The sequence below is a fragment of the Penaeus japonicus genome, unplaced genomic scaffold (assembly GCF_977035675.1).
Source record: "Penaeus japonicus unplaced genomic scaffold, GWHDUDI00000001_assembly GWHDUDI00000012, whole genome shotgun sequence".
Classification (NCBI taxonomy): Eukaryota; Metazoa; Arthropoda; class Malacostraca; order Decapoda; family Penaeidae; genus Penaeus; species Penaeus japonicus.
The window spans coordinates 36,359,580-36,374,579 of record NW_028234414.1 but is presented as its reverse complement, the minus strand read 5'-3'; the positions used below and the strand labels follow the sequence as shown (position 1 = coordinate 36,374,579).

General features: G+C 34.5%; 1 protein-coding gene across 14 annotated transcripts in view; it reads left to right on the top strand.

Annotated features, from left to right (window-relative positions):
* LOC122266205 (peptidyl-glycine alpha-amidating monooxygenase A) overlaps positions 1-15,000 on the top strand; it is a 74,835-nt gene that overhangs the window by 46,679 nt on the left and 13,156 nt on the right. For 6 of the 14 annotated variants that reach the window (XM_086542759.1, XM_086542757.1, XM_086542760.1 and 3 more), the window contains exons 2-16: positions 1,132-1,346; positions 1,665-1,819; positions 2,162-2,374; positions 3,010-3,077; positions 3,444-3,571; positions 5,369-5,519; positions 6,024-6,217; positions 6,699-6,771; positions 8,408-8,548; positions 9,020-9,254; positions 9,454-9,585; positions 9,949-10,118; positions 10,342-10,548; positions 12,410-12,525; positions 12,693-12,789. In XM_086542759.1, the coding sequence (XP_086398885.1) occupies positions 1,179-1,346; positions 1,665-1,819; positions 2,162-2,374; positions 3,010-3,077; positions 3,444-3,571; positions 5,369-5,519; positions 6,024-6,217; positions 6,699-6,771; positions 8,408-8,548; positions 9,020-9,254; positions 9,454-9,585; positions 9,949-10,118; positions 10,342-10,548; positions 12,410-12,525; positions 12,693-12,789 (2,248 nt within the window). In that variant the 5' untranslated portion in view covers positions 1,132-1,178. Of the gene's footprint in view, positions 1-1,131; positions 1,347-1,664; positions 1,820-2,161; positions 2,375-3,009; positions 3,078-3,443; positions 3,572-5,368; positions 5,520-6,023; positions 6,218-6,698; positions 6,772-7,205; positions 7,320-8,407; positions 8,549-9,019; positions 9,255-9,453; positions 9,586-9,948; positions 10,119-10,341; positions 10,549-12,409; positions 12,526-12,692; positions 12,790-14,204; positions 14,231-14,742 lie in introns of those variants that run through there. The other 8 variants (XM_086542756.1, XM_043035822.2, XM_043035821.2 and 5 more) reach the window with 4 other exon arrangements.

Here is a 15,000-nt window from a genome sequence, read left to right as displayed (position 1 = left end):
AGGATGCTGACAACGATGTTATTGTTTGTGTGTATTTATGTATATGTTATTATTGTTTATTATATCGTTATTGTTTATTTCATCATCATTATTTATTTGATATACATGTTTTTATTTTACTTTTGTGATTTTTTTTTCATATTTTATAATTGTTGAAAGTACTTTTTGAATTTCTATCATCTGTATGGCTTCTTATCCTCCTTTTTCTTACAAAAACATTATTTTAACACACAAACATACACACACAAACACACACACACAAACATACACACACAAACATTCACACACAAACACACACACAAACACACACACACACACACACACACACACACACACACACACACACACACACACACACACACACACACACACACACACACACACACACTAATAATTATTCACTCATTCACTCCACTCACTCACTCACTCATCACTCATCACTCATCACTCATCACTCATCACTCACCACTCATCACTCACACACACACACACACACACACACACACACACACACACACACACACACACACACACACACACACACACACACACACACACACACTAATACTTACTCACTCATTCACTCCACTCACTTACTCACTCATTCACTCCACTCACTTACTCACTCATTCACTCCACTCACTCATCACTCCACTCACTCATCACTCCACTCACTCATCACTCACTCATCACTCACTCACACACACACACACACACACACACACACACACACACACACACACACACACACACACACACACACACACACACACACACACACACACACACACACACACACACACACACACACACACACACACACACACATGGCCATGCACACACATACACACAATATACATATTTTTCTACATCCCCAAAATTCTGTGATACAAAATGGGACTTGATGACCAAGCTCTACTAAAGCAAGTATCGTTAGCTTCCTAGATAGGTTATGTACTGAGAGATTCCTCTGACATCCCAAGAGAGGACTTCATACATGTACACATGTACATAAACAGAGACATAGATTTTTATACATATGCTAGAGATCAATGTTCATTTTTAGATATAGCTTTAATGACAGGAAACATATAGCCATCATTTAACCTATTATTCATTTTGTTCTTCCAGGTGGTAGAAGAAAGTTGAAGCTCAGCCCTCTATGCTGGAAAACCAGGATGCAGGGATTACTAGCACTGTCATGGCCTTTTGTTGGAGTGCTCATAGGGGTGCTCTTGTCGGCTCCCCAAGCACTGGCCCGGGAGGTCGTCAGACGTGGAGAGCCTAGCAATGCCTCCAAGACTTATTTGAAAACGTTCACCATGCCTGGAGTCACCCCTAGACAGGTAGGTGGTGTGTTGTTGGCGCATGGCAGGTTCTGATGAGGTTTCTGTTTGTTAGGAGTTGTAAAAGCATATGTATATTTTTTTTAATCATTTTTGAAATAGCATTACAAGTGACACCAACATATATATATATTTTTTTCCTTTCTGTTGGTCTATATTTTTGAAATATGACATTACAGAAAAAGCTTTTAGTTGTGGACAAATTGTGTTGTGAATAGATATAGGTTATAGCTATATTATGTACTATATCAATATATTTATTCTCTACTTCACAGCTAATGTAGACACTCTGTAATATTTTTCCCCTCTCCCACCCAGGCTGATGCTTACCTCTGTACAGCAATGGCCTTGAATGAGACAATTGAAGAGTGGGTAGTCAGATTTGACCCTCTAGCCTCAGCAAATCGAGCCCATCACATGCTTCTGTTTGGATGTTCTGATGTGTCGCCAGATTACCTACGGCTTGGCTCATGGTTTGTACAATCATGTTGTTACCTGGGGTTTGAAAGACAGATATGCACAAAGTTTTCAATGTAATATTGAAAGCCATTGAGATGTGTAGTTGGAAATTCTCAAGATTTGTTTTGAGCAGAGTACAAGCAAAATTATTTTTTGTCACAGTCATATGACCTTGTATTTCAAATATGACAATAAGTCATAAGACATAATTTAAGCTTTGGTATTTTCCCTGTGACTTAAATCCTTTATATTACAATAAGTCATTTAACCTCTGCATCCAGTTTGTTATTTTTCCTTGGTTATATTCTACACAAAGCCAATATGACTCACTCATTCACTTCTTTACTTATTACCAGGGATTGCGGCCACCACGGTGTATGCATAGGTGGTAGAATAATGTTTGCATGGGCAAAGAACGCACCAGCCACCAGTTTGCCAAAGGATGTTGGGTTCCGCATAGGAGGCCAGACGGGGATTAAGTACCTCACTTTGCAGATCCATTATGCGAGTGCAATGCAAGAGGGTCAGAAAGATCACTCGGGTTTGCAGATGGAAGTCACAAGAGAACAGTAGGTTTTGGTGGCTCTTTTGAATAATGAAAGCATATGTGTGGATTTAGTTAATTTCATCTCCTACTTCATTCCCAATCCCTGAAATTTCTTTTTCTTCTTTTCTTTTTCATCTTTGTTCTCTTGTACCTCATTCATCTCCTGTTCATACATCATCCTCACCACTGTTATCACTATTTATCCATTTGCTATCCATATTTCTCTTCGTGCTTTGCTTTATTCTATTTAATGGTAATTTCAGTTCAGTGTTTATCCTGCTTAATGATAATATACTCATTGTACGAAGCCATTCCTGACTGTTTGTACTCTTATCCCATACCCATGCTTTTACTTTTAATTAATGTATTTACTGTCAATGATTTTCTTCTTCTTCTTCTTCTTCTTCTTCTTCTTTTAGAAGGAAAAAGAAAACATTCAAAATGTAAATGAAGGGCACATAAAAGAACAATACATAAGTAGCATTATTTATGAGTTCAGAAGAAAGTTATAATCAATGTATTTGCCCAATTTACCAAAAGCTGGCCATGTCTATTATGAAGTGTTCTGATATATTTTCATGAACATTCATATTTATATATATGAAGTTACATCCCTTGAATCTATGTTCTGGTAATGTATGTGTTGTATACCCACAGGCAAAAATACAAAGCTGGAATATATTTGCTGGGTTCAGGATACGCAGACATACCTCCTCGTACAGAAAGTAAGGCTTTGCACAGTATTTTTTACCTGTATACTCTCTTTTGCCGTTTATTTTATTTACTGAATAGGAATTCATTTGTTTGCTAGTCCTGTAAGAGGTTTTTCTGTACTTGTTATTGTTGTTCTGTAGGAGATTTACTTTAATTTAGTTATATGAGAAAAATGTAAAAAAGAGATGAACTTATGTAAAAAGGATTCATGTGATATACTTATTTAGCTTGTACCTATCATATGATGATCAGTTGAATTATTATTATATCAGTATATACCTGAATATCTGCCTGTATGTTCATAATCTTAATTCTAATATTTGTTTGTGTGATGCTTGATTAATATTGGATGATATTCATGGTTTCCTCTTTGACAGAAACATATGCAGATATGAACTGCATAATTGGAGAGACAGGGGAACCGAGAGATATATATCTCTTTGCATACCGCACCCATGCACACAAATTAGGAAGTGTTATCACTGGCTACATGTTTGATCCTGATGTAAGTATTTGTGCCTGGGTTTCGTGTTATATGTAGTATTGCTTGGGTTAGGGTGACATACGTCTGATGTGATTAATAGATTACAATTTGTGATTATTTTCTTTTCTGATTTGGTATTTCGTAGTCATCTCTTTTCTTTTACTTTGTTGAAATAGTAGCTGTTGAAACTTACTTTATTGTATGCCTTATAATGTAAAAGTTTTTGTAAATCAAATACTATATATGGTGGTGTTTTTTCTTGATATGAAATAAGTAATTTCGAACATAAAGTTTTTATGTATCTCTTTTTTTTTATATGTTTTGACTCTAATAAGTCATTTTTCATGTATCAGTCTATTGAATTATAATAGAATTTCTTCAAGTTTTTGTAATTGGTTTTGTCAGTGCTTCATAATTTTTTTCTAGTGCATTTATTTATGAATATTTGTTTAAAGACAATTAAAGCTGAATATTTTGTTGCTCTGTTAACAGGCAATCAGCGGATAAGGGTAGTCGTAATATATATATATATTTTATAGAATGTTTGAGTGTGTGCTTCTTGATGCCATTAGATTTATTTTGAGTGATTAACATGCTTACAAAGATGCTGCCAGAATACAAGTTAGAAACATGATTCATAGTGTCTAATCTTAGTCATTGAAATTACAGTTTTTCTGTTAAGATAGATCTTAGATTCTTAATTTCAGCACAATGTACACATATCTTTTACAATAATTCAATATAAGAAACCTTTAGTGTTTTCAGAAAGTTTATTAACATGGCAAAACTACATGAGCATGGTTTGAGTTAGAGTGAAATTGCACCTTCTTTTTGAACATGAATTTCATTTATTCCTTCTCACTTTCATCATTCTTAAATTCTTTCATTTTCCATTTTAAAAGCTATCTTATTTAATTTGTGTGATCTTATTAATTTAGTTTCATCTTTAGATTTTGTTAATTTTCCTCATCTTTTAGATTTAATTTTTTAATTCATTATCTAATTTGTTTCTTTCATTTTATCAACTTTTCATCTTTGTTCATTACCGTTTGATGTCTGAAATTTTTCTCACTCATCCTTCAGTTTTTCTGTCCATCTATATCATTTTTTTCCGCAAGTCTGTTTTCATTGCCCTTACTTCCTTTCTGTTTGTTTTTGTTTTAAGACTGGTTTGATTTTGATGAAAACTTGTATGGCTTTTTCAGCCCAGCTTAATGAAGGCATGAGAGTGTGACATTGAAAAATCTTCAGCATTTAGGAGAAATGAAAATAGATTTAGAAAAAAATTATTATAAAAAACTACTTTGATGATAATGATGTTAGAATATGGTTTGTGTTTCTATTGTGTGTGTTTGTGTTATTCATGATAGGTCTGCTTGTCTATCTATCTATCCATCAATCTCTTGTTTTTGGAGTAGCTTCAGGAGCTCTCTCTCTCCCTCCCTTTCCCTCTCCCTCTCCCTCTCCCTCTCCCTCTCCCTCTCCCTCTCCCCCTCTCGGTGTCTCCCTCCCTTTCTCCCTTTCTCCCTTTCTCCCTCTCTCTCCCACTATACTTCCCCCCCTCACCCTTTCTTCCTCTCTTATTTTTCTTTCTCTCTCATTCTTTCACTTTTCTCTCCCTTATATGATTCCTAGATAGTATTACAGTTATATGGAAAAAAATGTGATTATATGCATATACTGTTTCTTGATACATTTCCTCTTCAAAATACTTGTGCTAAAAATATGTTGCAGTTAGCAAAGAATAGGTAAGTCATCATTGGTGACTTTACCCATGGACAAACTCTTATTTCTCAAGGAGTATCTATACTCTTACAGACAAAAGAATACACAGAGATTGCAAAGGGGAATCCTCACTGGCCACAGGCATTCTACCCAATGTCCGAGGTGTTTCACGTCAGCACAGACAAGATCCTCCATGCCCGTTGCACCTGGAATTCGACCAATTGTAAAACACACACATACATAGGTAATTGTAGTTATATATATGTATATATATATATATATATATATATATATATATATATATATATATATATATATATATATATATATATATATATAAAGGAATGAATTTATTTACTTTGTTATTGTTTTTTGTTTTTTACTTTTTATTCAATTCATCTTTTCCTGCAAAGCATTGCTCTTTTACATTTGAAGAAAATTGTCAGTAGAAACAAAATATGTACATAGGAATGTGTTGCTGTTACTTTGTATGTGTCTAGGATGGTATTGTCAATTTTTCACTGGTAGGAAATTATCATGGAAAATATTTTTTATAAAGCAGTGTTGTTCAGGAAGAACTTGTAAGGTTTATAAAAGATGTGTAGATGTTTATATATTATAGTTACACTTGTTGTAAATGGAAAATGATGTTCATAAATATTACATACAATCTTGATCTTAAAACCTACCTATTGCGTATTTCACAATGATTATTCCATATTGACTCTTTTGTTGATCTCTCCAACAGGCCAGACCTCTGGGGACGAGATGTGCAACCTTTACCTCATGTATTACACGGACCGTGAGCATGGCTCAGAGACGGGAGGATGCTGGAGCGAGTCCTTCCCGGCTATCACGCAACATCTCCCAGCTGACAGTGATGTCCCGTTGCCACCAAACCCTGAACTTGAGGAGCATGCACAAGGAGAAAACCTGCACAAAGTAGGTTCTCTTTTGTTTGGATTAATGTTCTATTGCAGTTTCTTTTGTCATTTCCTTCTCTCTCTCTTCCTCTACCCTTTATAATTCTCTTCCTTATACTTGCCACTGTTTGTGTTCTTTTTTAGTATTTCCTCCTTCCATTGAACCATTCTTCATGAAATGCTCATTCTGATTACACTCCATTCTACATTTGATTGTGCTGCAAACTGTTTCGTGGATTGCAAATTCTTTTATACTACTTTTCATAGTTACCTACCTTTGTTTGTAAACTTATGCTGTAATATGTCTTTTATGTATTATGGTATATTTCATCTTTAAATATGACTTTTGTTCAGCCTTATGATGAAATGAAAATTGAATTAAGCAAAATTTTATATCATGCTTCTTTGCATTATTGGCACTCTTTTTAAATGAATTATGAAAACTGGAAGGTAGTTCAATGCAATTTTGTTAATTGTTTGCTGTAACTGGATGTTTACAGGAACAAGAAATCACATATAATTCTGTCGTGGAAAAACCCATTGAGAATGAAAAGAAAGCCTACAAAAATTCTGGTAAGATTTTGGTATTATTTTATTTTGCTGTAAGGATTTGCTTCTAAACCTCATGGTTGGAACTTTGGTGGTATACTCTGCCAAGCTTATTGCACATAGGAATAAATCACAGTATAAGCTTCATTAGCGATCAGTAGGGAATTCTGTTCTTTTATCTCTTCTATATAAAGAAACAAATGCATTTAGACAATAGATAAAACACTTTAGTGTGGTCCTTCTTTACCACCCAGATTCTTGTGGTATTACCCAAATTGCTCAAAAACATACAGTATGACCCTTATCAATTCTATTTTACATAGATCCCTTACTGGGTTATTAAGATTTGATTCAAACAGAGATTCAACTTTTTAATTAATAATAATTTGGCTTTCTACAAGTTCATGAATTCCCAGCTGCCAAAGGGCAGAAATGAAAAGAGCTGCTTTCATTGACAGGGTATGACTACCCACTGTATGCAGATGTAGACTATGTCTATCCGCAACGACAAAGACAGCCAGACAGGAGCTGGATGCCGCAGATTTCCAATGTTGGTAGTGGAGGGTATAGAGGTGGGGAGCACATGATAGTTAGATATGTGCTTTGTTGGTAGAATATGATTTAGATGTGGTCTTGATATTGCATCTCCTTATTTCATTTGAAGCATGCTGCAAATTTTGAATTTATGTCTTTTATTTTAGTTTCTTCTTTGGTGCTGTGTGATGTTTTAATGGCATTTTTTATTTTAAGTGTATATACACATTTATATAAATACAGAAAACATCTGATTGCTCTGTTTTAGAAAAAAAAAAAAATTAGGAATGCTTTTTTTTAGGAATATTTCGCACTTAACCCATTGCAAACGGGTGTCATGACATACATGCTCACAGTTGAAGCGTTCTCAGTCATGAAGTATTATAACTGCACTAGATTCAGAGCTACTGCTTTCCAAAGTCAGCTTAAACTCTTAAAAGGGAAAATATTTATTAGGCAAGTCTTTGTGCCCAGCGGGTGGAGAAAACATTTTCCCAGTCGCTCTAATTTTTAGCCAGTGCTGGCAGCGTCAGATTTCGCCCGTCCTGACTGCCAGTTAGTTTGTTCGGTTTTCTGTCTGCAATGGATTAAGAGGAACAAATTCTCATTTATTTGAATCTTGTTGTAATTCATCTGCCATGCTTCTTATCTGTTAAAGAAAGAATGAGGAAGTAAGAGAGTGAGTGAACAAGTAGTCGAGTGATTGAATGACTTGATGAATTGACAGAGAGAAGGAGAAAGGTAGTAAGGAAAAAAGGGAGAGAATCTGTTCTTTTTTAGCTGAGCGTAGATTGCACAGTCAATTGACTATAAGTGTTTGTGTTTTATGTTTTTTATTATTGTGACTTGAAGACCTGATAAATTTATTTTTTGTGTTTGTGATTATTAATTTTGAATCCATTGATTATTATCGATAAGGTAAAACAGATATATTTTCTTCATTATATATAAAAAAGAATAATGTCTTTTCACTTGAAATACTTTACAGCACTGCATTCCTTAGTATGAGTTTGCTGCATTTTTCTGAAAGTCAAGAGAAAGAACTTCCTAATTGAACATGATATAAAATTTTTGATTATTATGAATGTCTTCTTGCTTTAGATAACCAATTTCTCTTTCCATTTAGAGAACAGTTACCAGCCAAAGCCCAAGCCATTGCCATATGACTACGACAATGTAATCACACCTGGCAGACAGATGCCAAAGGACAATATTAAACCAGTGTTGGTTGAAGCTCCACGCAAGGGAAAGCAACTGAAGTTCTCAGGTATTTGTCACTTGACTGATTTTTTTATTCTTTTAAATTATTATTATTATTATTATTATTATTATCATTATTTTTATTATTAATATCATTATTATTATTATTATTATTATTATTATTATCACTATTATCATTATTATTATTTTTTTTCTTTTTTTTTTCTTTTTTTTTTCTTTTTGTAGATCAGTTTGATTGATTGATTGATAGTCTTTATTTTTTTCTTCTTCTTCTTCTTCTTCTTCTATTTCTTCTTCTGCTTCTTCTTTTCTACATGTGCCTCTCAGGTTCTTTAAAACTTTCTGTTTTTTCAAATGTGAAAATGGTATTGAGAAAGATGATACCTATGATATTAGGTAATACCTATTGTGCTATCTTCCTTCTTCTTTTTTTCCCTCCACTGTTCTACTTATAATCTAAATATAACAGGACCAACTTTCAAACATAAAGTCGTCTCATTGTTTTTGGTTGTTACAGCTTACCGCGTACTCCCAAACTGGGGCCAGAAGGAGATCACCTACGGGCAAGTGGTAGCAGTTGCCCTCGACTCTAAGGGAGACGTTGTGGTCTTCCATCGCGGGGAACGTCGATGGGATGGCTCAACATTTATCCAGGACACGTTGCGAGACCAGGAACACCCTATCACACAGCCTACGCTCCTTCATCTACACAAGGATAATGGACAAATTATTGACAAGTGGGGAGAAAACTTGTAAGTATGTGGTGTGTTTTTTTACTAGCACTTGTTATCGGTATTTTAAAATCTAGAGGGTGATTAATTCTGAAAGGAAAGTTTGCATATGAGAAATGTGTTGATGTTTTTTGTTTTGTCTCTCATTTAGTCTTATTGTAGAAAGTAGCAATGTATATATTCCTGGAAAATAAATATTAAGTAACATTTTTTTCTCCAGTTTCTTCATGCCACATGGACTAACCCTTGACAAAGATGATAACATCTGGGTCACTGATGTAGGGCTTCATCAGGTGTTCAAATTTCCACAAGGCTATGGCAAGGGTCAACCTCTTCTGACGCTCGGCACAAAGTAAGCCTCTGTTTTCCACTCTGTGTTTTTTTGTGACGTTTGGTTAGATTCTAGAAATATATCTACAAACTATTGACAAAGCAAATTTAGGATCACTTGTTAATAAGTTGATTATATTCTTGTCCCTCAAGGTTTGGTGCAAAGGCTATAGTGTTCAGGTATAATTTCTGATCACTATAGCCTTCGGATGAGATATCATTGACAGAAATATAGTATTTTCCATCCATCAGATGTATTTTTCTTGGATTATGATTTCTGATATTTACCAGAGGTTACAGAAAACAATATCAAACTATATATTTGTTTAAGATTGGGAAGTAAAATTAATTGTAAACCATTTTCTATCTTTTTTCTCTTTGAAAGGTTTCAACCAGGTAATGATGCAGCACACTTCTGCAAGCCAACAGGAGTTGCTGTCTTAAGCACAGGAGAATTCTTTGTATCAGATGGATACTGCAACTCTCGTATCATCAAGTATTCAGCCAATGGAGAGGTTCTCTTCCAATTTGGGAAACAAACCAACACACTTTCAGGTATGACCTTTATGAAATCTTTGAGACACTTATCATTCTTGATATATACATTAAGGAAATTGTAAGTCATTTTTGTATGAATTGATCACACGCGCATGCATGTGCACTTGCACACACACACACACACACACACACACACACACACACACACACACACACACACACACACAGTCTTAATTTTACCTTTTAATTTATACAGGAATTACGTACCCTTCCTTTCCAGGCTTTGGCATCAGTTCCCCACCCCCTGGTTCCTTCAGCATCCCGCACGCTCTGACCCTTGCAGAGGATCAAGGCGAGGTTTGTGTCGCAGATCGAGAGAATGGCAGGATTCAGTGTTTCACCATCGAACAGGGTCAGTTCGCGAGGCAGTTCCAGTTTGACGGATGGGGCAATCGGCTCTTCTCCATGAGCTACACTCCTGCGCTTGGTGAGTGAGAATGAGGAAGAAGAGGAGTTGATGGTTTTAGGATTCATATATCCTGGATATTATTGAGATGTTTAACCCATTTGCACCTGATGTGCTATCACGGAGCAGAAAAATATCCCCAGACCCGGGTGACGCACTGAAACACGGTGCATTTTCAGGCCGAGTCCCGTGCAGGGCAGTGTGACATACTGAAATATCAGCAATAGATCACTAGATTGTTGTCAAATATAATCGTTATACATAATTTCTTAGACTCTGTTACTTTAGTTTAGGTGTTTGAATGTCATAAAATGAGATATAATATTTTAAAAAATGACGTCACAGAAATTTATATGATATTGAAGACATTATGGTAGTTTCTGCTTCTTGATCAGTTGAATAAAAAGATCTGAGTAAAAAAATATTTTAAAATCAAATGTGTTTGGCCAAGAAATTGTTGATTACCCGTGATATCATGTCATGTGATGTCACAAGGTACATGTACATACTCATATGTACGTGTATGATTATTCATACTGTTCTTCTTTTTATTTTGAAAAAAAAAAAAGTACAAAACATATTTTTTGATGCCCCACAAAGAGAATGCTTCCACTTTCCTTTGGTATTTTACATAAAAGTGAAGAATATAGGAAAAGTTCAATAAAATAAAAGTAAAATGACATTACTGTAACATATTTTTTGACTGAAATAACTCCTCTGAACATGGCAATATTTTAACGTGCCATTACATTGTAGACGCATTCATGAAAACATAAAAATAGGGTAGGTAAAAATGCTCTGAGAGGATCAGCACAGCCCCGGATAGCGAGAAAACACCCCAGCAGGAAGCATCGCACACATGTTATCATCCCAGTGTTAGCAGGAGTAGGCGAAAATACGTCCCGGCATAAATGGGTTAAAACGGCAACCACTTCTTACTTTTGACATGTCAGTTAAAGTATTTCCAAGACTTATAGGTCTTTTTGAGTTCAATTGCAAAAGGTGCATTTTTGATCATTCATAAGTCAAAAGTAATCAGTAAAGAAAAAAGTTGTAGAATTTCAGCTGCATGATGGGGCTTTTCAATAGAAAAATTATATAGTTTTTTACTCCAACTACTGACAAGGGAATTTCTAACTGAGCTTGCAGTGAACATAATTTTGACCATTTCTTCAGAGTAGAGTAGTGATTATTTCATTTTTCTTATTCATAAAAATAAACTCCATAGTATTGTTAGCAGACATTACTACTATAAAACAAATAGTGATAGTTTCATCAAGTGATTAGGGTGGTATGGATTGTTTTCTTCATAGTGATGATTAAAGGATGGGCAGTAACATTTTATACTTGAAATTGCAAATTATATTTTGCTGATTTATGAATTTCCAGTCTAAAACTTATTAGGTTGATTTTAAAGCATACTTTGCTACAATTCAAAATTCAAAAGTAAGTGGTCATTAGCCTTAAGGTTTATCAGTATTGTTTAATTATCTTGCAGCTTTATATATTAAGAGTAAGAGATATTTCAATTCTTTGCCTAGGAGGTTAGACATGATATTTCCATACTGTAGTTGATATATTCAGAGTGAAATAGGAGTCATAGATTGCAGTTGTACATTGGGATTATTCATATATAATGATATTATGAAATAAGATATATGAATGTATGTTTTTTCATTATTGCGGTCAAAATTTGGAAGATATTGTATGATATCTCTATTAAATGAAAGTCATCATATTATACTAATACTATATAAATATAACAGAAAATGATGTAATTATATGATAATACAAATGGCAATATTAGATGGCTTTACCTGATAATTGACAATATATGATGATTATGAGCTCTTTAATGTATATTACCATTCTGGTTTGGCAGGTGGGAAATTGTTTGCAGTAAATGGTCCAGGATTGTTCAGTTCTAAGCAAGTGGCAGCTTTTGAAGTAGACTACACATCTGGTGAACTACAGGGTGCCTTTAGCCCAAACAACCAGGTGAGAATGATGTGGTATGTCATATTACAATGATAATGATGCCCAAAAGTTACATAATGAAGATGATACTTAGGGAGCATTCATTCATGCTGTGTTGTTACATCCTTTGGTAAAAGATTTTGACAATTACTCTTTTTTCTTGAGTTGAAAAGAACTTACTTTTTCAGGGCATGAGTAACCCTCATGACATTGTTGTTTCTCATGATGGCATTGACGTTTATGTAGCTGAGATCGGACCCAATAAGCTGTGGAAATTTGAGCTGGGTGAGTACACTTTATATAGTATCTAGTGCATGTTAACTTCCTTGATGTTTCCTAAATCTATGATGTAAATATTATTACCCTGGGTTGATTTTGGTAATTTTTGTATGATAATGATTTTCTCTTGTCTTACCTTCATTCATTTTTTTTCTATGGTGGTGTAATTTGTAATATACAAAATGTACAGAGCCACATAAATTTGAAAAATAATAGTTTTTCATTTTTCATGGCCCACCCTTATTTTCTAACTTTCATTGAAGATGAGCAAGTCATACTTTAACCCTTTGCTGACGGGATAGTTTTGGCTCCAATTGGTCTAAATGCTAGGATATTTCAAGCACAGAAGCCTGACACCTTGGATTATTGGCTTGTTCTGGCCATGACCAACTGCCACATGCCTGATCACCCAACATGCTGGCCATGTGGAAAACCATGATAATATATCTCGTCCCAGGCGGCAAGTACTGCCACCATTTGTCGTGATATCTTGTCACCCGGTGTTAACAGTTAAAGAGGCAGATTGTTGCCAGCAGAAGAGTGATATTGGAAATCTAGAAAACAGGCAAAGATAGAGCAAAAAACAAACATACAACAGGTAGATGAATAAATTGAGAATATTTCAGTCTTTCATTTGTGATTCATTAATAAACTAAAATAAAGTACCAGTAAATAGAAACAGTTACTGATCACTAAATGTTGGCAACAGTAGTATGTAATGGCTTTAATATGCTAATTTTCCATTATTAAACAAGAAAAGTGTTGCTGTTCCTCAGATACAATTCTAGCAAGGCATTTTCGTTTAACTGTGATATCTGCAATGAAATCATGTACATTATTATTTTTTTCTCTATTAAGATAAGAACTTGCTTGATAAGACATCGGTAACCAAATATTATCTTCTCTATTTACTTTCTAAAATTCTACTACACACAATGTTAGATATATATTTCTTATTACTTTTCTGAGATATGCATGACCTGTAAAGTACCTATGACCTAAATACCTGCAAGACTGTTTACATAGACTATGACAGATTGTCTGACTGACTTGTATTATTTACGACAAGACTGGAGTAAGCTGTTTATCTGGGAGACAGTCAGAAGGTTGAAAGAGAACTAGTGAATGAAGTTGATGTAATGAAGTAATAGCTGATCTTGTTTTTTTAATAGTGTGATGATGATGATGATGATGATGATGATCATAATGATAAGGAAATACAGTGGAGTGGTGAGGGGAGAAAGGAGTGAGGGGAGAAAGAAGTGAGGAGAGGGGAAAGGGGAGAGGGAAGAGGGTAAGAAAGAAGAGAGGAGAAGAGGAGGGGAAAAGGGAGAATGGAGAGAGGAGAGGGGAAGAAATAGGAAGAAAACATTTGATTTGTTGACATTTCCACCAACTTTGATTTTACATGATTATTCCAGAAGATATATAGCTTTCCAGTCTTCTTACAAAACCATACAAAGTTGTGAGTATGTTCCTTCTATGTATCTTTTCATGGTAACAACACGCACGGCTTGGACTAGTTGGTGGTTGGTTGTTACACAGTAGAAATTAATGGTTTACTTGATATTTTAGGCTGCTCTTTTTTTTTTTCTTTTTTTCTTTTTTCTTTTTTCTTTTTTTTCACCTGGAATGTAGTCTATAAACGTGATGACTCTGAAGTAAAGGTGATGGGAATTTATTTTTATTTCTTCTCAATATCACTTTTTTTTGTATGTACATTTGAGGGGCAATATTTGTTTAACCATAGAATTGATATATTTCTAAATGGGTTTGTGTGCGTGACACACCTGCACTTAAAGATAAACAAAAGAAAAGAGTAAGTAAGTTATTTTGATGTTAGATTGACCAACAAAATTATACCTTTGTGAAAAAAAAAAACCTGAGATATAATGAGATTAGAAATTTAAGCTAGAAACCTCGTTAGTGAATTTTTCTCTCTTGTGTATTTCATCCCAGACGAAAGCAGTCCTGCACCTACCACAAGACCTCCCAGTTTCTTTGAGAACATTGGCAACCTCTTCACATTCACTCTAAATTAGGGAATTTTTTGTTGTGTTATTAGTGTTTGTTTATTATTTATTGATATGCTTATTTATTTATTTATTTGTGTATTTAATCTTATTTATTTAATCTTATTTATTAATCTTATTTATTTCTGGGTGGGCTGGAGGGGATGACAGTCATTCAATTATATTTTTTTGTTTGTCGGATTTA